At 50.2% G+C, this 27,976-nt stretch overlaps 1 protein-coding gene across 6 annotated transcripts in view; it reads left to right on the top strand.

The window, feature by feature from the left end:
* Positions 1-27,976, top strand: part of NHSL1 (NHS like 1) — an 844,536-nt gene that overhangs the window by 386,705 nt on the left and 429,855 nt on the right. The window contains exon 1 of one of the 6 annotated variants that reach the window (XM_069608086.1): positions 23,691-24,665. The exons of 4 other annotated variants lie outside the window; for them this stretch is intronic. In XM_069608086.1, the coding sequence (XP_069464187.1) occupies positions 24,464-24,665 (202 nt within the window). In that variant the 5' untranslated portion in view covers positions 23,691-24,463. Of the gene's footprint in view, positions 1-23,690; positions 24,666-27,976 lie in introns of those variants that run through there. One more of the 6 variants, XM_069608090.1, reaches the window with a different exon arrangement.

The following is a 27,976-nucleotide window of genomic DNA, read 5'->3' as shown; positions in this document are numbered from 1 at the left end:
GTTGGCGGTAGCTGCCCTCAGGCCAAGGTCTGCGGCTGCCCTCACTCAGTGAGTCGATTTTTGTCCACTTGCATGCCTTGTCACCTATTTTATGTAAGTGAGTCTAAATGGTTTATAGGTTAAAGTTCATGACTGTAAATAAACTACTTACCAGCGGTTTGCCCACAAAAAGACAGAGATGAATGTCCATATTGGAAATCTCGGTTTAGTGCAAAGTGCATTTATTCGACAAGAGGCCTCGACCAAGCACATGATGATTTCAAATGTTATCTACATTTCCCCACATGGCTGTGAAAGCTCTCACACGTGCGATTGGCGTCATCTGTCTTTCATTTTGCAAAAACTGTGCGTTCACAGAATCATAACGAAACTGTGTTTATATGTCCTAGTTCTCACATGCAAGACTAAAGTATGTATGTCTTGTGAGATTGTTGATTCACGTTTGCACAGCTGTGATGTTTGCAAAGCCAAAAAATGCAAGGTTTTGTATTAATAAAACATGAAGCGTTCTTAAATAAAAATAATTCAGCTGCCCTCTGACCTCCAGAAATAATAACTTGTAAAATCATGGTTTATAATTCATGAAGTACATGCTGCGACTGACAACTTTGTCACTGATTCCCTGGAAGGAAGCCTCTTACGTGGCAAGGGGAATGCAGAAGCTACCTGTCTCTGACCCTGGGGGTGGCTATCTGCAGGAGGACAAAGTGAGAGAGGACAAGCATCAGGGAGACAAAAAAAGACAGAACCAAGAAACTCCTCAGTTATACATTTTAATGACAAACATGAGCCTTTTCAACATTCTTACATGACCTACTGCAAATTTGATACTGATTTCCTAAATATTCACAGCACAAAACCTCAGTTATTCCCCACCACCTTAATACTGAGACGAAGAAAGTGATGAAGTAATGAGGGTGACTAGGCACAGTAAACCTACGCCTTGTTCTTGACATTGTAATTCATTCAGAAAAACTGGGACTTTTAAAACCCACACAGGTGAGGCAAATTAGCGAGTGGATAGGCGGATGACTTGTGCTGAGACCGTGAAGGAGATCGAAGACGCAGAAGTTGCACAGCAAATTGCATCGGCCAATCAACACGGTGCACCGATGAGTCAGAACGGTAGAAGTTCACCGCTTTCAGAAATGCAAGCAGCCGGAGCTGCCGAAAGGCAGAAGATGACAAAGCTGGAAGAGAACCACTTTCCGACCACATTTCCAACCCAAAAGCACAGGCGCAGAGATGCCGTAGAGACACTAGGAATGCTGCAAACGCCGTCCACGACCGGTAAGCCCAGGAAGAATGATCGGTATACCGGGACGCATCTAAACAAATGCTGTGTGCCGCATACCATGCTGGAAAGTATTAATGGAATACATATTGTAAAAGGAACGCATATTGTGAATATAACTTGCCCAAGTAATGGCAGAAGCAGTATTTCTAAAGTGACCAATATAAACAACAATCCTAAGTAAAGGCATAGACATTATTACTGAAACGAACATTGTGAATGGAACAAGCCTAAGTGAAGGCAGAGATATTATTATGGAAAGTAAGATTGGTAATGGAACAAGCCAAAGCAAAGGCAATACACTCTCTGCAAATACAGACAATGTTAACAGTGAAAGAGAGAAAGGTATGTTGATCCAATAGTGGAGAATTGTTATAAATTGAATGACAGCAAAACTACGAAAGGAGTTAGTAAGGGTTGTGTACCGAATATTGGAAAGCTGTTATACAAAGAGTATCCTGGCAGTATAGTAAACCAGGCAATATGTCAATCTGACACTCACACTCATACACAATATCCTGGCAGGTGAGCAAACCTGGAATAAGAAAGACAAAAGATACATGGGAAGACCCTTTTTTTAGGAAACAAGTAATACCCTGGCTGGAGATTATAGCAGGATAGGAACCAGTAATCATATCCTGGCAGGAGAGAATACCAGCAAGGGGAAAAAGGATTCATAAAGCTCATGGGTCCGAACCCGCCATTTATTGTGAAAGTGTGTAGTAGGAGAAAGCTTATACCCCAAAAGAATTCAAGAGAAACAGTGAGAAACAATTATCAAGTATGCTGGAAGAAATGTAGGGGAAGGGACCCCCCTTTTTATCTGATGGAACTTTGGTTTTCTCTTCATTTTTGTGCACCATGGAACTTTGTGTTTTGGACTTGGAGAACCAGCATACTTGTATAGCATAAAGAAGCTCCCATTTCACCTTGTGTTTAGAGTGTAAGGATCAGTTTACAAATGTGGACACAGGACTGAAGATTTTTTTTTTTAATTTAACATCCTGACACAGACGTTCCTTAGTTTTGTTGAGGTTGGGATAGGTAGGATTTTCCCAACCCCTCTTATTATTTTGACAGTAAATGTTTGTAAACAAAACTCAAAATGCACTGTGTCCGAGTCTTACTGCTGATCCCTTACAATACCATTGAACAATTAACTTAACAGAATACATTTTAAGTCAGTTGGAGTCCCCACTATACAGGTGCATTTGAAGGGTAATTTAGATTTTCATCCATTTTGAAAATATGAGCAGTATTGTTTTCTCTACATGCAGTTGCTAATGTCAGTCCCATGAAGCAGGTAGCCAGGTGGATATGATGGTTAATAGTTGCCATGGGAGGAAACCTAGAGTAGACCATGACATCACCATATTGGACATGTTTAATGTCTTTTCTTGGAAACCAATGTTAAGCTATGGGATAACATTCAACCGACATGTTGCCTTCTGGTAAAACAGATCCATTATTGATAGATTGGAAAAATAGGTGTCGTTTAAATACGACTGACTTCACCCTGTAGAGCAAGCTCCAGCAAGGAGTAGGCACAAAGAGCTCTCTGTGCTTCCTGCTGAGCAGATGATCGCGTGCAGGGCAAAGTTGATGCACGGAGCTGGATGGGTCTCCTGACTGGCATAAATAGCATCATACCCTGTTTGCTTGAGCCGGAACTCCGCCACAGAGGTGGTCAAAATGCTCAACTTGGGCTGTGGCAGGTGCTGTACCTGATGAAGGGGTCTGGAGAGAGTGGTGTGCCTGTGCTTAGTATTCTGTGCACCTCACAGGAATACTGCTGGACAGCCATCTTGCCCTGGTCCTACCCCCAAACATTTCTGAACCAATTCATACTCGCCAATGTGTCAATAATTAACATCAGATGTTACCAATAACTTCCCTACAGTGTTATCACTAAAACAATAAGCATTTACACTTGCAATATATAGTGTCCCTTTATAACCATAGGAAAAACCAGAAGGAACGCTCTCACTCTTTTATTTAGCATCTGTGTATATTTATTCTCTTGTAGCGATAATATATTAGCATTACAAATAAAATAGTCAAACAATAAGCAGTTACTAATATTAGCAATAATGTAGTTGAATATTGTCCTAGCATCCTACTGGTTTCCTATTCACTACTAGGAATTGTGTCCCAGGTGGGCATTTTGACTACCTCTGTGGTCGAGGTTGGGTGCTGGCATGGAGGCCACACAGTACAAACAGGAACACAATGGAACATGTGGTATAAATTCAATGTGCTCAATACTAAGGAACTCCTTGTTCTCCAGCATGGGGTCTGGCATGGATTCACATGCTCATGAATATTCCCCGTCGTCAGGCTGGGAATCCTCGGTAAAGAAAAAAAACAGTATCAGTTTTGTTTCTGATCTGTCTTTCTTAGTAGTAACCAATCACTGGTCTCTGGGTCATACTGCCCCCAGCCAATGACTGCCCTCTCCCTAAGCCCCGCCCCTGGCAGCCATCCTCAGATTTTTACCGCACGCTCAAGTGTTGGGAGTCCTCGTGCTATAGCTCTCGAGCTTTTACTGCGTTTTGCGCTTTTTCAAAGAGATTTATCTCATTTTTCAGTTTAATTGAGCCTCAGCTCCACAGTTTCTACTTCCGATCAACGGGGACCCGTTTCGGATTTATCTACGCCCCTCAAGGGTGAAGTTTTCATCGAGTTACGCTTCTTGGAGGATTCCAGAGGTTTCTGAGGCCTACCTCGTGGACGAGAAGAACATGGCCCAGGAGAAGGGACGCTCGACTCCTGGCAAGCTGTTCATGATCTGCCCTGTATGCAACCTACAAAATGAGTTCAAGGAGGACGAGCATTCGAAATGCCTTTACTGCCTCCACGAGGACAAAACGCACGTGGAGAAGGACTGTGCGTTTTGCGGATCGGACGGATCGGACGATGAGGGATCGCCGGACCCGTCTCTCCAACTGGTTGGAAGGCAAGAGCCCAGCAGGTGAGAAGAAGAAGAAGTCCGAGCGGTCTTCTAAGTCCTGTGAGGGTGCCCCGGCGACGGGGACCCAACAGAATGCAAAGCACAGTGAGTCCGCGGGCACCGGGAGCGCCGAACGGTCGGGCTCCTCGGCTACCAGGCAGGGCGCACCTTCACCAACGCCATCAACCGCAAGCCAACGTTCTGGCTCGGGGAAGAGAAAATCCAAGAACCCGGCTAAGCTTCTGGAGAGGCCCCGGTCGATCTCGGAGGAAGCGGCCGAGGGGGAGCGAGGCGGTGACCCTCCCCCTAACGTGAAGGCCTCAAGTGTGCCCAAGGTAGTGAAGGCCTTGATTCAGCCGGCTAAGGCCTCTATCGAGGGAGTCACAGCAGAGCCTGTGGAGGCTATCCCAGTGGAGGCGACCTCGGGGCCCTTAGTTTCCCTGCCTCCGCAGAGGGAATCCTCTTTTAAGCCCATCGAGAAGACCCCCCATGAAGACCCCGATGGAAAAAGAGGGGGGGGGGGGCGGTGGGCGTTACGGAAACGGACACAACCTCCGAGGAGGAACTGACTGAGAATTTGGAAGAGGCCCAGCCCCACGGGAGGAATCCCGAGGAGGGGGACGACGAGAGCGAGGGAGGCAACGACGATGAGGTTCCTGTGGAGGAACAACCGTCGCTCCTGGCACACCCATCGCAACCCGAGCCTCAGGACAACTCGGTGGCCATTTTGACGGCAATCCAAGCCTTATGCAAGGAGATAAGGACGAGACTGCCCCTACCCCCGACGGACGACCCAGCTGTACCGGGTCCGTCGGGAAGCCCTCCGAACAAGAAGGGAATTCATCCAGTGCCCCTTTAGCCCTCATGGCCTTCTCAGCCTTTGTCGCCCTCCCCGATCCCGAGGGACGACACGGGAACGGACATGGCCACGACGGGGACGGATGACGACGCCGGCGACGACGGGACTGGCCTCCTGTCTCCGATTCCTCGGGCGTCCCCGCCCGACGAGATTGGCTCCTTCCACGCCATGATTGCCAGGACATCCAAGCTTTTTCAACGCTGCCCTAAGGAGAAGAAGGAAGGCTTCCTCTACCAACGGCGTGAGGCCAAAAGGTAATCGGTCCTCGTGGTGCCATTGCTGGATAACATCTGGGACGAGGGACTTGCCCTCCTCTAGAACCCGTCCATGACACCTGCCAAGAGGGACTGGTACGAGAAGTAGTACCGGGTCCCTGACGCCGCCCCGTTGTGCCTTAGGGTGCAGCCGACCCCGGATTCAGTCGTCTCAGCGGCGGCCAAGAAGAAAGGGGGGGGCATCGGCTTCATCCTCAACTTCCCCACCGGACGGCAAGGGAAAGAAGCTGGACGCCGTGGGACGATGAGTCATCTCGTTGGCGGCGATGACGATTAAGGCAGCCAACGCCCTAGCGATTGTGGCCCGCTACGACAGGGAATTGTGGTACATTGCCGACAATGGTTTCCGCCAGTTGGGCAACAGCGTTTGCCTTTGACGGCGGGGGTGGCTCAAGGCGACGGATTTCCGCCAGGACGTGCAAACCAAGGTTTTGGACATGCCCTTCGACGGGAACAATCTGTTTGGAAAGACTGTGGATGAGTCGCTGCAGGCCATCAAGACCGACACGGAGATGGCTCGGGCCTTGGGAGTTCTGCAGCAACGGCGGCCGCCCTTTCGGAACTCCGGAGGCTAGCAAGGTGCCTCCAAAGGATTCAGCGGAGGCTCCTCGACCTACCGTCAGGCGGCCCGCTCCTCGTCGCAAGAAGCCTGCAGGAGACGAGGCAAGTCCGGTGGATCTCGCCGTCGTCGCCAGGGAGGCCAGGGCGGCAAGGCTGCTTCCAAGCAAGACTGAACCGGCCGTCGCGACGGGCCCCCACAGAAGCACCCCGGTGGGAGGCCGGCTGACAAGGTTCGTCAGCGTGTGGAAGTCCATCTCCACCGACAGTTGGGTGCTGGATGCCCTGGCCCACGGGCACACTCTGGAATTTCTAAAGAAGTGCCCCCGAATTCCTCCCGTGGCCAGGAAGGAAAACCACGTCCCTCAACTACTGTTAGAGGTAAGGGCGATGCTCAAGAAAGGAGCCATCGAGCCCGTCCCAAAGAGGCTCCGGGGCTCCAGACTATACTCAAGATACTTCCTCATCAGAAAGAAGACAGGAGGTTGGCATCCCAACCTGGACTTGCGTCGGCTAAACAAATGCATCAAGGCACAGAAGTTCTGGATGGTCACCCTCCAGCACGTGCTGGGCCAGCTGGAGGAAGGCGACTTCCTATCGTCGTTGGATTTGGAGGATGCGTACTTTCACATCCCCATCCTAAAAGGACACCGAAGGTTTCTCAGGTTCGTAGTCCAAGGGCGGCACTCCCAGTTCAAGGCCCTCCCATTTGGATTGAAGTCGGCGCCCAAGGTGTTCACCAAGCGCCTAGCACAAGTGGCGGCGCGGCTGCACCTGCATGGGATCCACGTCTACCCCTACCTGGACGACTGGCTCATCCGAGCAGGGACAAGGGAACTCGCTGTAGAACACACAGCAAAGTTCCGTCGCAGGTCGCACTGTTTCTGGGAGCCAAGCTCGATACAGTAGCGCAGTTGGCCTCGCCGTCGGAGGAAAGAACGCAGGTCATCCTGGGCAAGGTACAGCGTCTGCTGGCCACAGACGTGGCCAGAGTGAGGTCCATCAAGTCCCTTCTCGGGATGATGTCCTCTTGCATCTATCTGGCGCGCCTGTGCAGGCTTCGGATGCGTCCTCTGCAGGAGTTCCTCGACGCCCGTTGGACGCAAGCGACGGACAGCTTCGAGGACAAGAACTCGCTCAACGAAGCATTACGCCATGCCATTCGATGGTGGGGCACCCACGCGCATCTCCCCGCGGGCACAGACTTTCAGACTCCAGTAGACCAGGTGACGGTGATGACGGATGCCTCCCTGGAGGGGTGGGGAGCGCACACCGGAGATCTTCACGTGAGAGGCCTGTGACTCCCAGAGGAGAGGCCGCTCCACATCAACATAATGGAGCTCCGAGCAGTGTTCTGGGCCCTCAAGTCATTCCTCCCGTCCCTCAAGGGCAAAGGTGGAGAGGATCTTCACCGACAACACCACCACGATGTTCTACATCCGGAAGCAGGGAGGAACCAGATCCCCAGCCCTGTCCAAGGAAGCCCAGGATCTGTGGCACTGAGCCGTTGCCCAGGGGATGTTTCTGGTGCCTTTTCATCTAGCAGGGATTAAAAACACCATTGTCGACTCACTCAGCAGGGAGCTGCGCTCGTGCCACGAGTGGGAACTACGCCAGGATCAAGTGGATCATCTCTTCCATCGATGGGGCAAACCCCAAATCGACCTGTTCGCGACGGCAACGAACTCCAATTGCCAGAGGTTCGCCAGCAGGTTCCCCCAGCCGAGGAGCATGGGCGATGCTTTCTCGTTCCCCTGGGACGGCCTGTTTCTATATGCGTTCCCGCCGTTGCCGTTGCTGCTCAGGATCATCAACCAACTCAAGAGGTCCCGGTGCAGGATGATCCTCATCGGACCAAGGTGGCCCAGACAGATATGGTTCCCGGACCTTCTGGACTTGTCAGCGTCCCCACCAGTCAAACTGTCAGCGGACGCAGATCTCCTCTCCAGAGAAGGAGGCGCCATTCTTCATCACGACCCGGAGTCGCTGAACTTGCAGGCCTGGCACCTGCAGGACTAGAGTTTGGAGGGTACGATATCCCGGCTGACTGCAGAGAGGTTCTTGCAAAGGCCAGGGCGTCCAACTATCAAGCGCTACGGACACAAGTGGAAGATGTTCTCTGTCTGGTGCCGTGCACAGAAGATTAACCCTCTACGGATTTCAGCCCCTCAAGTGCTACCGTACTTACTGTCGCTGGCCAAAGCTGGACTAGCTCATGCTTCCATCAAGATACATCTGGCAGCGATTTCCCGATACACCAGAATTGCAGGACGGTCGTCCCTGTGGTCTCATCGCCTGGTGAAGGAGTTTATGAAAGGACTGTTCAGATCGTTCCCGCCGGTGAAGGCCCAGGCGTGGGAGCTCAACGTGGTGCTGACCAGGCTCTTGGTCCCGCCATTCGAGCCTTTGCATTCGGCTCCGTTGAAGCTTCTGTCGTGGAAGACAGCGTACCTTAGGCCATCACCTCTGCACGACACTTGGGAAAGATTCAGGCCCTTTCCTGCAAGCCTCCATACTTTACTTTCCACGAGACGAGGGTGGTGCTGAGAACGCACCCCTCCTTCATGCCCAAGGTGCCGTCTGACTTGCATCTCAACGAGCCCTTGGCGTTACCAGTCTTCTTCCCGTCGCCTTCGTCGCTGGCCGAGAGGACTTTGCTCTCGCTGGATGTAGCTAGAGCGCTGAAGTTCTACGTGGACCGAACGAAGTGTTTTCGGAAGACATCACAGCTGTTTCTGAACTTTGGACCTGTGAACCGAGCCAGGCAGTGCTGCGCGACCTGTTCGCTTAAGGTAAGCCTGGTGAGGAGGTAAGAGATGCTTAATGTTGAGTTTTATGTAATGCTTAATGTTGAGCTTTGCCACCTCCCGTGGTTGTGCATGTGTGTACTGCTATGTATTCTTATATTCATGAGCATATGAATCCATGCCAGACCCCATGCTGGAGAAGAAACAAGTACTTACCTGTAACTGTTGTTCTCCAGCATGGGTCTGGCATGGATTCACATGCAAACCCTCCCTCCTACCCCTCTGCGGCTCTTCACTTGGTCATACTGCCACTTAGCGTGCTACCAAATCTGAGGATGGCTGCCAGGGGCGGGGCTTAGGGAGAGGGCAGTCATTGGCTGGGGGCAGTATGACCCAGAGACCAGTGATTGGTTACTACTAAGAAAGACAGATCAGAAACGAAACTGATATTGATTTTTTTTCTTTACTGAGGATTCCCAGCCTGACGATGGGGAATATTCATGAGCATGTGAATCCATGCCAGACCCGTGCTGGAGAAGAACAGTTACAGGTAAGTAACTTGTTCCTTGGACACCAGGAGTCGCACTCTGTACTGTCACTACAATTTGTTGCAAAAATACATTACTGACATTCATCTATATGCCAACAAGGGCTCATCGATACACAAACATGGGCATGAAAACAGCAATCAAATAAGTTATATACACAAAACATCACTCTCCTGACTCAGTACAAACCCACAACAATCATCTTCCACATCTCACAAATCAAGGAACAAAACAAATGAATTGTATTCGCTGAATGAAGAATATTAGAGCATCTAAAATCCCAGCCACTTGTGTGACTCTAATGTACATTGATACAGCTTATGTAGCGACACTCAACATGCTCACTGAGCCCTTAAAAACAATGTGAAATAACACAAGGCACAGCAACATATGAATCAGTGTAGGACATGGTGTTTTTATTGCACTGCAAGCCCGCTGCCGCTCTGCCACTAGGCTCTGAAGGCGGTGCCCAGCTTGTCCTGAAGTTCCACAGTCCAGCCTCGCTCTTTTAGGTTGCTTTTCATTGTGACAAGGCCACTCCTCTCTTTGTACCCTAGTTCGAGCTGTCTTCAGATGCCTTGATTTAGGAGGCACAGCCACAAGGTAGTGTCTATTTGCTTCACTGGCCTTTGCTTGCAACCCTGCAGATGTCTGTCCAAGTTTCCATGTCAGCCTGCTGCTCTTGCTTGCCCACTGTCCTCCTTTGCCTCAAATACCAATGTCTCTCCATGTGATAAACACGTTAGCTGTGGATGCACAGTCGACCGTGTTTACTTTCATTACAAATGCATTACAGAGGCATGTGCCTCTGGTCAAATTGCACTTTGCTGGAGCTCCGTTCATGGCCCACTCTTTGAGTAACAGGCTAACAGCCCCAGGGGTACATATTTCCCTGGCTGGAAATCCTTGCTTAGGAATGGAAGTCACAGGACTAACAGTGCCACTTGCTTTTGTTCCAAACCTCTTGTGTGTTTGAGTTCATGGGGTGTGAGGAATTCGACCATCTGCAGGGTGGGTGTATGCTTGCCTGTTTTTTTAAACATTTTATATGAAATTGATTGATAGATCAGCCTCCAGAAAATGTGTGGGGCTAATCTGCACGCATTTTCCTATGCTCATCGAACGACATACACATAGACCCATGTACTCTGGGTGGACACAGCCTACATGTGCCGTCCCCCCTGTCATATTTAGTTGGGGATATGATAACCAAGAGTACACCATGTCGTCTTAGAAGAGGGAGGGCAAAACCTTCCCTCTGCCATGGCCAGTCTATTTAACTATCAGTCTCCATGGATCTACCCTGTCCTTTTGTTGAGACCTGCAGAATGGTGGCAATGATTAACAGAATTAGCATACTAATAAAGTATACAAACCGGCCCACATGGGGCTTGGCTGCAGGGGTTAAAAAAGGAGATGGGGAAACCACAACAACCTTTGACATGCCTCTGTGTCAACCTGAAGCCAGCTCCCACCTCTCAGTATCAAGGACAGTGAACTGTCATGTCTGGGACAGCTGTTTATAGTAGTCATCCCGCAGGGGGAACCTATTCCGAAGGTACGAGTATGTGGATTGTTGGTGCCAGGAAGTCTGTTCCAGTCGCAGCTTCAAGGGAGACCTGCTGCTTTAATCGGGAACCACAGAGAGCTCCATTAACTTGAGACCCTTTGATCCACAACAGACAGGAAGATGGATGGGACTTGGTCTTACATGTTTTCACCCCTTTACCTTTTCTGTTGGCTGCAAAGCACTCTGGTTATGATCTCATGCTTGTAGGAGACTGTTTGTGGGGGACCCAGGATTGGTTCATTAAGGTAGGCTACACCAATCACTGTGGCCCATTCGGCTTTAAAAGAGGGCTGAGCCCCTCTTTTGTTGAAGATCTGAAGTCTTTGCAAGGAGCAACAAGAAGAACTCTTCATTGGACCCTGGCAAAAGGCACAGTCTGCCTTACATCTTATGTCAGTGAGGGAATGCCAGGACATCCAAGAGGGAAGCAGGATCCCTCCCATAAACATCTCCCAGGGAACAGAGGGAGTTAATGGATGCAGAAGACCTTCCAGCTGCTCCAAAACTGTTACCCAGTCAGCACACGGCTTGCCCTGCTAGGCTCTGCAGCAAGCTTCCTATGTGGGAAGTGCCAGAGAATCTTTGAACCAAGCCAAAGACAAGACAGCTGCCTGCAACACATCAGGTTTGTGCCGTCAGCCTTAAAGGACGACATGAGCCAGTGAAGAAGCTAGGAGGAATGCATCGACAAGTATTTACCGACGTCTGCCTTAAAGAAAATTTTCGATACAGTCACGCGCTCGAACTGCAACCGACCACACTGCTCACTGTTATGTCGCAGTCGCTAACGCAGTCCGAGACGTCTCGATCGGTGCTTCAGAACATCCGACCGCACTGAAACGAAGATTCCTGGCCAGATCCGCTGTGTAGGCCAGCCTGCAGCCGTCCTTGCAGCTTTGCTTGCCAAACTGCCTGCTGCCTGATACCCACAGCTGTCTCCCATCTTGAACTCTGTTACAGAAGCAGCAAAGCGCCCTGAAACCGACTCGACACTGTCGACCACTACGAACATATACAAGCACAAGGTACATTGTGGTGGGTCTGTCCCCCTGGTCCTTTTCTGAAGGCCCCTGGACATTTTACAACCCATTGCTCCCTTTGTGTTGAAACCAAGTAACCTTGAACTATTGCGATGAATTACTATACCGACTACCCTCCTGTCAGTATCCAGAGTGCATCCCTTTTCCTTCTTTGAAACTGTCTGTCTTCTGTATTCCTTTACGGGGGATGAGGGGGTTGCATTTTGTAGTGTGCTAGAACTGTCTGTTGTGATAGTATAAAAGTAGATATTTGTATCCAACCTTGACTGGGACTGTCCCTTTTATCATTGGGTAGTAATTGTATTTTTGCTTTGTTGCAACTAACCAACAATCCACAACCTTTCGGCGATAAGCCTGCTGTTCCGTCCATGTTACCAAAGTTGGACAAGGGGTTTATAATTGACTTGTGTTTCCAATCTGTTCGGATCCCTTCTGGTGTGCTAGAGGTGTGGGGTGATTGATGGTTTAGAAACCTATAGTCATCCCTGGACCACTGGTGCCCCGGAAGTTGATTCCTCACATGGGTGTCAGCATCTTACATCATTATGTCATCACTAGATTGCATGACACGCCTGTGGTTGTAATGCAAACAGCTGTAGGGTGCAGTGACTTTTGCAAACCTGTAAACGTCGGTAGGACCCGAGGCAATACTTGCGGCTACGGCAAGAACATTAGTGGCACCCTATGAATGGGATTTGAGATGCATGTGGTTAATTTGATGCCTGATTGCTTCACCAAGTGCAGCCTTCTTTTTATCCCACCTGTGGGAGGTCTGATCAGATACCACCCTTCCAAATCAAGTCTGCACCTGTGAAGGCAACATTTTAGAAGCAAGACTTCCTAAATAACAGATACCGGCACCCAAGTGTTGTTCAGAGCAAAGCCTACTTGGGACATGCTGTGTCGTGCATTAAATGGTTTGTATTTGCCAGGCCATCATGAAAAGACAACAGTTATCCTGACCAGACAACAAGATGCACAGCTAGAAAGCATAATGAACAGATAAGCGATAAGCGAGGGTGCACAGTTACATTTCTTTGCACCTGCATCTGTTTATCGCATTATGAGGTCACCGACGCACAAAACCCCGCCTGCCCAGAGCATTGTGACAAGTGTCTCAAGATGGCAGGTGTTGCACGCGCATGATGAACCTCAAGAAGTTTGTCTTGGAAGTCAAAAATAGCTCCTGGTCTCGGATGGTGAGGCTACAGCTAAATAAATAGCTCCCATCAATTTTGATCCATGCCACATTCTATAGGCATGACTGCTACACATTTGGGTCCTGCATGCACTTCACCCTCGGGGACCCAGAGACTGCAAGTGCCACCCCCTTCACAAAAAGTCTGTGCGCTTCCATCCAGAGCGAAGGGCTGCAGGCTTTTCCCCTCTGGATCACGGCCCATCTCTCAGGGCATCCCAGTCTACATGTTCCAAAACTAAAGAATATTTTTGTTTTATTTTACACTTTATTAAGAGTGCATAATTGGTTCTGTCCATCTGTGTTTATGCAGTATTTGATGGGTTTTGTGTGGGGTGGGGGCTGAGCTAGGCTCAACTCTGACAGAGTCCAAACATTGCTCATGAGCTGGGGCCCTTATGGGATTTATTTCCAGAGCTAATTTCTCAGGCCACTCAAAATCCAGTGAAAGTTCCGTTACAATACTTGCCCTTGCCCAGTAGATGTCACTATCACCTCATGTTTCAGAGCCAGTTTCATACATATGGCTTTAGATGACTTGTTTTGCAATAAATACTCTAAGGAAATATAGAAAATACATATTTTGATTTTTATATATGCCTATCTTATTATATTGAAGTCTTGCCATTAGAATGGTTGGATGAAGTAAAATACACAAGATTTAAATATATTGATGTGCTCAGATAGCACAGCAAGCACGCTTTGCCATCTGTGCAGAGCCTGCCAACACAGGTTCGAATCTCGGCAAGGCCAAACTCAGCCTTTCATCCTTTTGAGGTCGATAAATGAGCACCACACACCTAGGGTAATAAGCAGCGCTCAAACACCTGACGGTTTGTAGCGCTATATAAATGCGAATTATTATTATTATTACTGTATTTTTATTTTTTCCTTCTTTGGCGGTTGCTCTTTTCCCCCTACTTGGACTCCTTGCTTCTCACTTTACCCCTCTTCGCACACTCTTTAATTCTGCTGTTCGTCCCCTCTTTTCTCTCCCTCCCTGTTCTGCTGCGGTCTCTCTTTCATCCTACTTGCTTTTGTTTCTTGCAGACTATTCCATTCCCTCTGCTTCGTTTACAAATGCATCCGTGGTCTTGCTCCACTTTCTGTCCTCTCCGATTTCCCCCTGGAAACCCTTTTCACCCCCAAACGCTATACCTCCTGTACTTACCTAAACGTCAATGGGCATTGGGCCCAATCCTATTTGGGCAATGTTTCCCTCCTGCCCCTGGAGCTCTGGAATTCGCTGCCCCTATGCACGCCATCTTCTAAATCTCGCCACACATTCCGTTCCTCGCGCCAGTCTCATCTCCCCACTTTCCTTTCTGGCTCAATTGCATCCTGCACTCGTTTTTTCAGTATCACTGCATATTTATTGACTTTTTTTTTTACTTAATCATACATTCATCCCTTTGACGAAAGCGCTACATAAATCTCAATAAAATAAAATATGAATATTCTATTTACCCCGCGATCCCGCGATTTCCCCTTTTCTTGCCAGGCATGAAAGCATGCTCGAGTCTGTTGGGCCACTAGTCACATGGGCCGCACGTGTTTTAAAGGTTCTTTGGATAGTTGGGATTTTGAAGTCGCACCAGGCAGTTCTTGGTCCCTCTCCCGAAAGATTGTGCTGTGACTCCTTAGGGCCCCGCCTCTATTTCTTATCTGATTTAAAGCCCTTCCGTACTCTGACCTGACACTATAATCGCAAATCACTCACTGGTACTTCCAACCTGCACTCAGGCCTTCGCGTCTGCCTTCCCGCTATCCGACTAACACCCTACACCCACTTTTTTTCTTGCAGAGCCCTGCACGGCGATGCCAGCTCTTTTGGCAGAAAGACACTTTAAAATACCACTTCCGCTTACCTTACAGGAAATACTGCATGGCCTTGGCCCCTCTCTCTGCTCTTTCCCTTTTCCCCCCTCCCGGTGGAAAGGGGTTACCTAGGTGGAGTTGGTTCGGAATTCATATTAACAGTTAAACCTGCAGCTGAAACATTTCATTGAAATGTTATTTATATGTATTCATAGCATGTGGGGTTTTATATAGCGCACTGCTGCCATCAACATGGCCTCCAGGCACTCTGGCAGATCTGAAAGTGAAGGGGCTGGCTGAGGTGAGTGTGGCCAAAGGGGAAAATGCAAGACCGTTTTTTACTTTTGTTTTGAGTAGCATATTACGTTCCTTACTACTCTTAAATGACAAACACCATACGAGTCCTCTTCGCACATATTACCTTTAATGTTACAGTACAAGCCTCATGCTGCACATGTACACTTTCAGAAGAAAAAGAAACCTATTGGTTTTTCTGAAATCGTGTTTTTTATTGGATCCTGTATGCGCTCCCAATTTTCGAAGAAACAACTTCAAAGCAAAGTGATTTTCCTAAGGTAACACAGTCGTGGTCAAGTGGCGTAGCTAGGACCTTTGCGGGGCAAACAGGCCCATGTACCGTGCGTTACTTCACGCCAATCTTTCCTGCTGTGACTGCACGGTGGCTATATGAAATAGCACGTCTTTAAAATCATTTGCAAATAATCGCCTTGGCCCCATTCGTGGTAGTCATTTATAGGTTTAAATGATAAATACAGGGTTTTCTGGAATGTGATGTATACGCCCCGGCCTCCCAGTGCGTAGCCGCAGCTGCCGTCAAGATGTCTTGCCCTGACAGTGGGAGCGTCCCGCGAGATATCCTTTTATTGGAAGTACTTGAAGGCGTCTCCCATTTTGGACGGCAGTGCAGCACCACCAGAAGCCCAGGGCGTCGCCCCTTGAATGCTTGTTGCACGAGGCCGCTCCCCGCACTATCCGAGGCCCCTACTCTGTAGGCAGGTGGAGAGCATATGTCTGCCTGCTCCACTGCAATGCCTGTGCCACCCGGGCTGAAATTATAGGGTTTGCGGAATATGGTTGGATGAAAGCACATCCTTGTTGAGAAGCACGCGTAGGAGCTGTAACACAGAACTTGAACATTTTTGCCTTTAATGTTGTTGTACGCTACATTTCCCTCCCGGCGTGGCTAGGGGAATGTTGATGATAGGCCAGTGCTTTATGTGGGATTATAAACCGAGGACGGAGGGCTCTCGTTAGGGTGTGTGGCCGAAGTACGGGTGTACTTGGGCCACGCCCACTATTGGAGCCCCCCCTCGCCTAAAGGTGAGGGTGGAAGGCTGCTTAAAGAAGTAGAGCTGGGGCGCACTGGCATTACCGCTGATGAGCCCAGCCCCTCCTTTTAAACAAAAGGGGCTGGGCGCAAAAAAGGTGTGACACCAGTATGGCCCAGCTCACACGCAACAGGCAGCCCTTTCATTCAAGGAGGCATGTGGTGCAAAGGTACCACTGGCTCCTTGAATGAAAGGGCTGCCTGCTGCTGAAGACTATTTACTTTTTAACAAATGGAGTGCTGGGTTGTCCAGCCCTTCTCCTGTTTCGCAGTACATGGACGTTGTTGTGGGGGCGTGGGACCTCCTGGGCCCCCGCTGGCATTCACACGTGTGCAGGCATACGCAGACCAAGGACACATGGGACGCATGTTGCTTGCTCAGGTCCCCGGCGGCAACTGCTGGCCGGGACCATCTTTATTAAACAGGTGCATGCGCGAGCCTCGTTATGGGCCGCGCATGCGTACAAAGCGTATTCACTACGCAACATCCCTCCTTTTTCCCCCAAACAATAAACAGTAACACTAGCACCCAACAATAATAACTTCAAACTTCACGACCTGTTCTCAGCTTGTTACAAGGCAGGGTCCATGATAAAGTCCCGGAACCTCTGTGGCGGCTTTGGCCCTGCCCGGCTCGGGTACCTCCTGGACTCCTCTCGCGGTGTCTTTGGTGTCCCTGGAGCTTCGGCCGGCCCCTCGTCCCTTGGTGGTGATCCTTCCAAGGGTCCTGGTCTGGGCGCCTCGGGCATCGCTGGAGGAGGCACCGCCTCAATCTGCTTGAAGTACGACACATTCCGCGTGATGGTGCCCCTGGCATTGGCTGCGGTGACCATTAACACCTTGACATGGGTCACGCCCAGTGGCTGGGCTTCATGCGGGAGAGATAATTTCCCCTCCGGCCTCTGATTCCGGACCAACACTGTGTCCCCCACTGCAATCGATTCTCCGGCAAGTTCCGGCGGGCGCTCTCCTGCTCATTTTGGGTAGCCCTCTCCACGTGTACTCTGTGGTTGTCAATTACACCAGGACTGCGTCCTTCCACTTCGGGTAGCAATCCTCTGGGGGACCGCTTGAAGAGGGCCTCAGCTGGCGCAACCCCGGTGGACTGATGGGGTGTCGTGCGGTACTCGCATAGAAATTCGAAAAGGTTGCGGTGGAGCTCCTCTCCACCATTCATTGAGATTCTGAAGACCTTATTGAGTGTCTGCATAAAACGCTCCACCTCCCCATATTCCCTGGGCCAGAGTGGGGTGACCTTCCAGTGCTTGATCCCCCCTCTCACAGTACTGGGCGAATTTCTGCCCCTGGAATGGCGAGCCGTTGTCCGAACAAATCTCGATGGGGAACCCGTGGGTGGCGAACATCTTCTCCAGGGCCAGAATGGTGTGATCGCTGCCCGTGGATTCCACCAGCTCCACCTCGGGGTACCGGGACCACTGGCCGACAACTGCAAGAAAGTACATTCCTCTGCCCGTGGACCCAAAGTCGGCGTGCTTTCTCCGGGTCAGGCGAGATGCCTCCTGCATGGAACACAAACCCGAAGAACTCTATACGGTCCTTCAAAAACTCACATTTCATCCTGTGCAGGGTTAGCCCCAGGCTTTTGAGTCTCTCCAAGGCCCGCTCCAGACGCTTCAGGTGCTCCGCCTCCGGCTGTGCGAACACCAGAATGTCATCTGACATATTGATCACCCCTTTCAGTCCCGCAAGGGCCCCCCGTATGGCGTTCTGGAAGACTTCCACCGCCGACGAGACACCGAAGCTAAGCCTTTTAAACTGGTACAGCCCCTCGTGAGTTGTGAAGGTGGTGATATATCTCGACTCCGGGTGAAGTTCCAGTTGATGGTAGCCAGACCGTAGGTCCAGCTTAGAGAAGACTTTCGCTCCCTGCAGCTCGCCGACGATGTCATCCAGCGTGTGCGTGAGGTGACGCTCCCTTTTGATGGCAATGTTAGGCAGTCTCATGTCCACACAAATGCGGACGGCTCCTGGCTGTTTGGGCTTGGGGGCAGCGACAATTGGGGAGACCCACGGGGTTGGGCCCTCAACCCTCTCAATAATGTCCAAGTCAATGAGCGACTGAAGTTCCTTCTCCACCTGTGCCCTCAGGTGTAAGGGTATTCTACGGTGTTTGAGGGTAGTCGGCCTCACAGAACCATCAATGTGAAGCTTGATGGGGTTACCCTTTAGTTTCCCGACCCCCTGAAAGATGCTGTCAAAACGCTGCAGAAGGCGGTCAATATCTGTATGATATACAGCCAGTGTAAAATGTACAATGTCAAGGGCCTCTGAAGCAGCACAACTCCAGAGGGAGTGCGGGCTCATGCTCGTCACAAAGAACCTCACCTTGATCTTGTTCGGCCCATGTGACACCAGCGCCACAAACACTCTTTGAATTGGTAGCAGCGTGTCTCCATTGTAAGAATATATCCGGGCCTTTGACTCTGTCAGCTTGGGAGGACCAGGGAGAGCTTCATAGTGTTCTGCCGCTAGCACGCAGACTGACACGCCAGTGTCCATTAAAACGGGAGTAGGCACCTCACCAATGTTTACTGTGCATGTTGGTTGCCTGTTCCCTCTGGGACCGGCAGCAGTGCTGGAAATGAAGAAGAAGATTTCCTCCTCCTCCTTCTTCTTCCTCCTCAGCTATGTCCAAATCCTGCATGCTTTGCTCAACCGACGACACGCCCCTCAATCTTCGGGCATTACTCCCGCCTACTCTCGCTGGCCCCCTCGACGCCGTCACTGGGGTGGAGGCCCTGCACACCCTTGCATAGTGTCCTGGCGTGCCACACCGGCCACAAAGGCGATGCCTTTTTTTTTCTAATCGGAAGTGCTGACACATACAGACCGCTCGTGTAACTGTGCAGGCCGCAGACGAGATACCGGAAGTGTGCGTTCGGCTGCACACAGCGCATACTATAAATGCATCAGGCCCACTAACGGGTGGCACTGAGGGGCCCGGGCATTGCCATAGTATGAACACACAGAGGCACGAGGTCACATGCACAGTCCTATAACCTGCAGTCTAGCCGCAGGGGTATGGAGGAACAAAACCAATAGCAGTGACCTATGTTTTATTGCACGTGACACTGGTATGTTTAGTGTTTGGCCGGATTACAACGCCACACCCTGAAAAGTGAAAATAACAGGGTCCGTAGTTTGGATGAAACAGGATTTAAAGGAAAATAAAGATTGTTTTGGCAAAGCAGCTTTGAAAGTATCCCAATGTCTATAAATGAAAGTTCGGGGCAAGGTGAGAGTGTTGGCTGTACAAGGGTGGTCCGGGGCTGCACGTGTGCACCTGCTGGCCTTTGGTTCCTGAGTGTTTCTCCAGTTTATCATTAGGCCATGTGCTGAAAGAGATCAGTAAGGCTTAGATCAGTAGGGCTTTTCTTCCATCATTGCCCCCCAGTAAGTAGTTCCTAAGTAGGTCATACCTGGTGTCAAGTTGATTTGATTGCCGCCGTAGGATGTGAATCACCATTAGGTACTGTAATTGAGTAGTGAGGTACTGACTGCTTCGGGGGTGCGGACCCTTGTCTGCTCTGGGGGGAGTGGGCCCCTTCCTACCTTGGGGGAGCAAGCGCCCTTCTGCTTCAGGGTAGCACGTCCCCTTATCTGCCTCAGGGGAGCGTGTCCCTGCCTGCCTCGGTGGTGGGGGGAGCAGGCCCCTGTCTGCCTGGGGGGGGCAGACTCCTGTCTGCCTGGGGGGGGCGGGAGCAGGCCCCTGTCTGCCTCGGCAAACTGTTCCCCATCTTCTTTATGTAACCCTGTCCATAACTGCCTTGCATAGTGGGTCCCTGTCTGCATTGTAGAGCAGGACCGCGTCTGCCTTGTGAAGTTTAAGGGTCTTACCAGAAGTCATGAGATTGGCACTGGGTAAAGATCTGGGGAGTGGTGGTTGCTTCCATTGATTCAGGGTTTGCTACACAAATGATGGGTCTTAATGACCAGCAAATCCTGAGGCCTTCGACATCCTAATTGGAAGGTAGGGTGTAAGGAAGCAAGTTCTTGGGATCTTGGAGAGTGTTTGTTAGATGTTCTGTGTTAGATAGGATAACACTAGTCCCCTCTAAATTCCATTGTTCTTAAGAACAGACTACCCTGCGACACCATGGATTCTAGACAAAATGTGTTGGCAAATGTGTTTTTAAAAAATTGTACTTTTTTAGTCTTGGGTGGCAAAGGGTGTCGGAGAACAATTTGCATGCCTACAGTATTGAGGCTGAAGTTAATAATGGCACTGCTCTGTTGTCATTCCTTCCCAATTGCATCTACATGGTGCAGACACCAATGCACTTTTTAGATGCCTCCAGCATTGGAAGCATGATGCAAAATGGTGTAATCTTAATTGCCTGCTTAGCTTGGATTAGATCTGCATCCTTTATCTAAGGCTGGCTATGAACCACACGTCCTGGCTGAAAGAGGTCTAGGAAGCAGACACCCGCCTTCTGCTTGACGTCAAGTGAAGTTTACAAAGGAACATACTACCTCTCTCTTGATTTCCGAACAGTGGTTGATAGCAATGTATACACTTTAGCTTATTTGAACTATTATTTAGTAGACCATGTAACGTGCCCCGGTGGGTGCCTCAGGGTTCTATATTTACATTGGTTTTGGCTGCGCCAACATATGCAGTGTTCTGTGGTAAGTCAGACAGTTCAACGTGGAGTTTTATAAAAAATAAAGAAAATGCCTTTCCTAAACGCTACTTCTACGATGCGTTTCCATTTTTAAAAAAATAGATATTTAAAAACATGCACTCGTCAGGACGTTTACAAAGAAAACTGTCCTCTCTGAAAATCTAGTCGAACTGAAAATCTGCCCTGCCACTATGGAAGGAAAAGACAATATATGTTTAACTTGGGATTGGGTTACTCTCCCTTAGGTAAATTAGTGGTGGCTGGCTTTTTGACCCTCCCCAAAGAGTACTCAGTCTTTCTGAGGCTTGCTGCTGGTGTAGTAGTCCCAACAATGATATTTCTACTTTCAGCCTTATATCTGCTACAGGTTGCTTCTCTCACCCCCTCCTTAGGTATTTGTATTCTCATCCCGGAGTGCGCTGCAGGCCTGCTCTGCCCTGTTTCTCGCTTCTCTCACTCCCTCTTGGGGTATTTGGATTCTCAGCGCAGTGTCGTCTATGGGCCTACTCAGCCCTGTTTTGATTTTCACACCCATCATTGGAGAATTTGGATTATCATCCCGGCGTGGGCTACGGTGTGGCCTCACAGCACTCCACCCCTGCCTCATGCAGTGCCCCATACCTTCTGTCCACCAGTGGTCCTCGTTCGTGGAGATGGTCTCTGTGGCCAGCGCGGATCTGCTCTATTGAGCCTGCTCTCGCCTGCGTGGTCGGCTTTCTCGTGTCCCTTCTTCGTCTTCCAGGACTCCGGTGTCGGGAGGCGGTACGCAGGTGCGTTTCTTCCAGTTTGGTTTTAATTCCTTCCTCAGTGGCCCCAAGCTGAGGCTTCCCACCTTTGTCAAAGTGGCAGTGTTCCGCAAGCTGCCCTGGGTCTCCACCCACCACACTGATTGCATGGCCTACCAATCTTTGGTTTTGCTCCTCCTGCGAGAGCACCTCTCCTTATGTATTTTAATTGGTTGTCCCTGGTAGCAAGCTAAGCTTGCTTCTGACAGACCAAAAAAGTGGATGTTCTAAATGTGCCCTCCATCTGTCATCAAACAGGGGAGCTACCTCTGGAAAACAAGACGATAATGTAGAACTTCCTCAAGAGATGCAAAGTGCAACTTTGTTCCAGTAGCTAGCACATGCATGCACTAAACATCTTCTAGGAATTTCCTAAGGCACATTTTATACACATTTTGAAAGAAAGTGTTGTATAGGTATGTTTGCATGGCACCAGTTGGCCTGGGGAGTCCAAAGTAGCTCCTGGTAGCTGTTGCAGCGAATCTAACCAGGTCCTTCTAAGCCCACAAAGGGAGCTTAATAGCGGCTAACATTTTCGCTTCATGCAAGGGAGCTCTATGAATGCTCAGAATTTCACGTTGCCCAGGGTGAGGGTCATGTTGGTGGGTGATGCCAACCTATGGACGTCTTGCGTGCGAATTTGCAGAGCTTGTTGTAGACCTTTGATTGGCCCAGTAGTGGAGGTTTGGGTGGAGGCTACGGGATGACCTACCAGCTGAATAAGTTATTCATTTGAACTGTTTAACTTGTTTGAGCGAATAGGACAAATCGTGTTAAATAGTTATGCAATGAGTTATTGAACTCGTTGGCCTGGGTGACTTAAAACACCTTTGCTCGACAGAGCGAAGTGAATTGTAGAGAAGTTACCAGCTCCAGCAGCAAACAATCCAGCACAGACTTTGTCGTCTGGTTTCCAGATATCACTTTACTTTTGAATAATTAAGCGCGCGGGTGCCCTGCCTCTGTGCTAGTGACAGACTCATAAATACATTGATTGCTTAACAAAGCACCCAGAGTGCTTTGCCCCACCCACTCGGTGCACCCCCCTACCCACTTTCCTGACATTGGCTCTGCAGTGTACGGCACCCGCCCCGACCCCGCACCACCCTCCCTACCCCCGCGCCCCCCCCCCCTCCCCCGCCGACATTAGTTCTGCAGTGTACTGTCCCCCTGACATTGCTAAATTAGTTGCAGGGTGTACTGCCCCCGCCCATTGGTTCCGCAGTGTTCTCTATAAGGGGTCAGGCCACATTAATGAGCAGCAGATATTGATCCCGGCGTTAAGCCCGCGCAGTGATGCATAGTTGCATTGCACAGAAGTGCCGTCACCAGAAATTAGCATATCAAGTTGCCCGCCGCTGAGAAAAGTGGGGGGACTCCGTCTACCCTCGTGTACTCTCGAATAGTGCCGCTAGACAGTTAAAGGTGGGCTCTGGTGCAGGGGTCGGCGACGTTACTGTACCAAGTCCCTTTTTTCCGCCGCCCCGCGTTGCTAGAGAGCTCTCGCGGGGCTCCCTGGCCCTCGGGGCTCGGTTGTCCTGGGCTGCGCGCTCTCTGCGTGTTTACCTACGCCCGGGCTGTAGCATTACCTCACTGCGAGGCCGCCCTTTATTCCCCAGCCTATTGCATTATTTACAGGGGGTGACAGTTGGCGCACTCTTTGTACCGTGCTGCAAGGGCCAAAGGTCACCGCAGCCCGCCTGGCGGATCCGCTGTGTAATCTGAACGCAGGCTGAGCTCATGGCTTCCTCGTCGTGGGCCATTTAAACCTTATCGCCTTGTTATTACTCCACCTGACAGCCGCAGCTTCCCTGCAGAGCTTTTTTTTGTCTCCCACGGGGCGCGTTTTTGTTTTCTCGAAAAAGTTGTTGTGGAACAGGTTGTGTTCTATGCGCACCTGTTTGTATGATCAAATACACACTGCGTCACCCACGCACAGGGTTTCCTGCATTTGCCAGCGGTGTGAGTGCCGGAGTTTGTGCCAGAGCTGGCAGCCCCGGTCTGTAGGTGGGGCCTGCAGGTTCCGGCTCTGCACCTTGGGCAGAGCAGTGCTGGAAGCAGCGAGATGTCGATCAGATCGCCCGACAGTCTCTCGCCCGGATAGCCGGCAGCCCCTGCCTTTGTTCGGGGGCTCGTCCTGGTGAAGATTGGAGGCTGCACTGTACCAATGAACCAGGATGGTAGAACTGGCATGACCTCCCCCTTCCCACTGATCCTCTGTGCTAAGAAGCATCGCACAGGAGGCACCACGCAGAGAGGGCGCAGGTGGCGTTGCCAGCAAATCCACAGCTCTTCTTGCAGATGGGGACGGCGCGCGTGCCTGCCACTTAGCTCTCGCCGCAGGATTGGCTGGGGACATACTAATTTGCTTTGAGAAGGAAGGGCTGTGATGGACAGCTCGGTGTGTGCACAGTCCCCACATGGCAGGAGGAGGCATGGGGTGCTTTTTCGGAGAAAGGCGGAATATTGCTAGCCGGGTGGAAGAGGTGCAGAGGAGGTGGTACTCTTGGGACTTGGCACCCCTGTTGGCAAGCTGCAAGCTGAAGTGAGGGGGGGGCGTCTTTTCCTCTTTTATGCCCCTACTCGATCTTGCCTCCCGGTTATTAATGCTGTGTACTGGCTTTTAGATGGAATCTTGGCCAGTCTCTCTGGTGGGGCCTTTTGTTGGTTTGGCGGAGACCCCTGGACAGCATGTGCTTTTGTTGGTTTTTCATCTTAATAGTGGCGCAGGGAGTATGACCGGCTTGTGTCGGATTTGGCCGTCTCCTGCGTGGCGATTTTGGTGTGCAGATTTGAAAGGGAGCGTTGAGGAGCAAATCCAGCAACTATGAAAAAAGAGTGCTCCTCTGGCTCCTCAAAGCTTAAGAAAAGCGCTGGATCCCTTTCACGGGCAGTCAGCTGGATAAACTTCTCATCCTTGACGAGGCAAACCAAAAGGCTGTTTCGCAGCGATGGGGAACTCTCCTCCAAGTGTGGGCCGGAAGAGGACGATGACGAGGGTTGGACCTACAAGCCTCACTGCCAAAAAGGTGAAAACATTTATTTTGTCTTGGGCCGGGGGAGGGGTGTGAATGATTTTTTTCATTGTCTGTTAATTAAAATATTCTTTCTCTGTGCCAGCAAAGGATACATTCCTCGCCATACGTTACATCTGTTGGTTCATTAGACGCTTGCAGCCTCATTCTGTGGTGGGGGCGGGGCATATAACTGCTAGTCCCTCTCGTTACACATCTGATTAGCTTCACGGGCACCGCAAGAACCATCCCTAGTGATGAAGGCCTGAATTCATTAACGTACCATCAATGTGTCCGAAAGCAGTGACTCTGCTTTGATCGAAGCATCTTAACAATTCTCTGCTCTCTGTAGTGCGCTTACAAGCTCCATAAGCATGAACAAAGGCCTGCTCCAAGACTATGGAAAACGTTGCCAGGTCCAAGTGTTTCATTTGTCTTCAGCAAAACAAGAGACTAACTGAAGACTCTGATTTGTGTTAGGGTAAAATAGCTGAATAGCTGACACACTGTAGAGTTCTACATGGAATCGGTAGGTCACCGGTTGAGGACCCGCCAGGGTCCGTCCAACTTTCCTCTTTCATAGTTTGATTAAAAAATGAGTACCTCTAATTTGGGCAATTCTAACACCCGTTGATTATAGATCTTTGAAAAAGCAAAACTCCAGTAACAAGTTCTTTATAAAAATAGATGGTGATGGTATTGGCGGTGTGTAGGCGTCTCTTGTGCCGGCCGGGCCTATTATCTGCTAGGTGCAAGGTGTTTTGATTTCTAGCTGGCGAAAGTTCAGCTTTGGGAGGCATGTGGGTTCTGCTGCTGACTGCTTGCACAAAAGGAGGCGGGGACCCTTTGTGCCATGAGCTGATCCCTGGAGTAGAGTAAGCAGGATATTGCAAGGTGGTGCAGACCTCAGAGATTTGCCCTAACAATGCCTTTTCTCGGGAGAGCTTGATTAGTTCAAATTACAAATACTGTGAGAGCTTTTGACTTAGCGCTGCAGGCTACTGTAAACAAAAAACATATTTTGAACTTGTGACGGTGACACACAGACCATGCTGCAAGCGTTTCCACGGATACAGCGCGAGTGCCAGCCATTGAGCTAGAGGGCTTGGGGGAGGGTTGCTGGCAGGAAAGAAAAGCGGTGTGCATGGTTTACAGTTGGGCATGCCAAAAATAGGCGACAGGTAAGTCACGAGTGGCAGGGGAGCAGTGTGTGGGTTCTGTTGCAAAGGAGCTCGGGGGAGGGCGTGGGGCGGCTGTTGAACCCTGTGTAGAAGAATGCAGGTGACTGGGGAGGGGCACGCAGTTTTAAAAAGAAAAGAAATGGTTGTCTAGGAAGGGACCTTTGAAGTGGCCATCTAGAAATGTACTGCTAGTTGTGCGCAGACTGGATGTGATGCGCAAGTGACTAGGAGGAGCAGTGGTTGGAGCAGTTAGGCGGTGACCGCCCGGGTAATAGTGCAGGTTTGGTATGGACTGTGGCGTGGACATGCATTGGAGGTTAGAAGCGCGAAGGGGGATTTTCATGGGTGTCTGTTAGGCCATTCAGGTGATGGGGAGGTTGTGCTGTCTGTTAGCTATGGCTGGGAGGAGGATTTGTGTTTTTAGTCTTTGAAGACTTAGCAGGAGGGTTGATATTTCACTTGGAATTAAATGTCTTGTCACAATGCACTTTAAAAAAAAAAAAGCCATTTTTTGTTCAGGGCCTGGCGAGATTTCTGAATGTACATGGAAGAGTGGAGGAGAGGGGTTGGAGTCTGGCGCTGGACTGAAAGGTTAATGGGTCTGCGGGAGCCTAGCGGTGCAGAGCTTGGGCCGCACTTGTGTACAGTTGGAGAGAGGGCAGTTTGACCCATTTACGACTGTGTTGTAATAGTAAACATTCCAACCATACAGCAATTTGTACGCAGGCGGAGCTATTGTGTGTAGCTTACAGTGTGAGACGAGTAGCGTTTAGGCTGTTGGGTAAAATTCGCCTTGGGTCTATAGGGAGGCGCTGCACATTGCCACTTTTTGCCAGAGCACAGCTCCGTCTTGTTGCGGCCCAATTCCTCCCCTGAATTTTACCTACAACTCTTTGGCATAGTTCTTTTCCCCTGCCTTTCAAAGTGAACTTCGGTCATTTTTAATTCCAGTTTTTCAAATTTGTCCCGATTTTACCCTTAAAATGCACTTGCGCCCTTAAAGACCTGGTTCAAACCTGTAAAACCTGGGCACAGGAACGTTATTGCATATTCTTATCTGCAGCTACTGTCGAGGTTTTCCTAAAGCCCACAACCCAGCTGCCAAAACTATTTAATCCTGGTCAGGTTGCCCTTTGTGGGCGAGGGATTATACCCCTGATGTACGCCAGCAGACCATGGATGCCAGCTTGACATAGTGGGGGCCATCCAAAGACTCCCTGCCCTCCTTTGCCGGGGGCAATCTCTTCAAAGTGTAACCACACTGCCCCCAACATCGTATACCAGAGATTGGAAGCGTGCAGGGGGCTAGTACTCAAGCGGAACATCCAGGGCCATGGGTGGCCCCAAGAAGGGACCCGGCTCCCTCCTGATTCCCCCCCTTAATGGGCTATTCAAGCTCCAGGTTCCTGAATGTTGGCTCCGCTGATGTACTTGCAGAGGGGATTCAGGGGAATCTGGCAGACCGTGTACACGGGTCACTTTGAGGAGAGTAGGTCTGAAGAGCCCACGTGGCGGAGGGAAGGATCCAGAACATGTGCATCCAGGCTGCTCTGCAAGTCAGCCTCTCAGGGAAGCGCAGCTACAATGTCCCACTTGGTGGGGTACGACGGAGGAGCCCCACCTATAGCCTACTACCCTCTCCAGCCGTCTCCAAGTGTGTCCTAATGGGCTTGCGAGAGGGAACATTGTCAGGTGGGTCCCCTTCCAGGACCCCCACACATTTCATCTGCACCACAGACTGTGATAAATAAGGGTGGGCAGCAGGGAAAGCTGTCTCGTGGTACTGCTGCTGGCTGGAGAACAGCCTGCTGTGGCCCCGTGTTTCCTACTATTCTGGGGGGGTCGGCTCCATTGTGCCCAGTGTCTCCAATGAAGACACTTTGGAGCTTGGAATAACCCTCCCTTCAGCTGCACAATTTGGCAGGATTGAAACGTGGGCCATGTTCAGACCAGGGTTCGAAATTGCTGCAAGCCATTTAGCCCATGCCTCTAGCTTAGGGGAGCCTGGTTAGCTTGAAACCAACTACTACCAGGAGCTACTCTTGGCTCCCCAGGCTAACTGGTGCTGTTTATACATGCATATGTCACATTAGCTTTGAGGACGTGAGAATGTTACTAAAGAAGAATTAGGATACATATAGTACA

Source organism: Ambystoma mexicanum, chromosome 4q, assembly GCF_040938575.1.
Source record: "Ambystoma mexicanum isolate Mex_15411 chromosome 4q, UKY_AmexF1_1, whole genome shotgun sequence".
In the NCBI taxonomy this organism is placed as follows: Eukaryota; Metazoa; Chordata; class Amphibia; order Caudata; family Ambystomatidae; genus Ambystoma; species Ambystoma mexicanum.
Note: the sequence above shows the minus strand (reverse complement) of the source record. Positions and strands in the feature narration are given on the sequence as shown.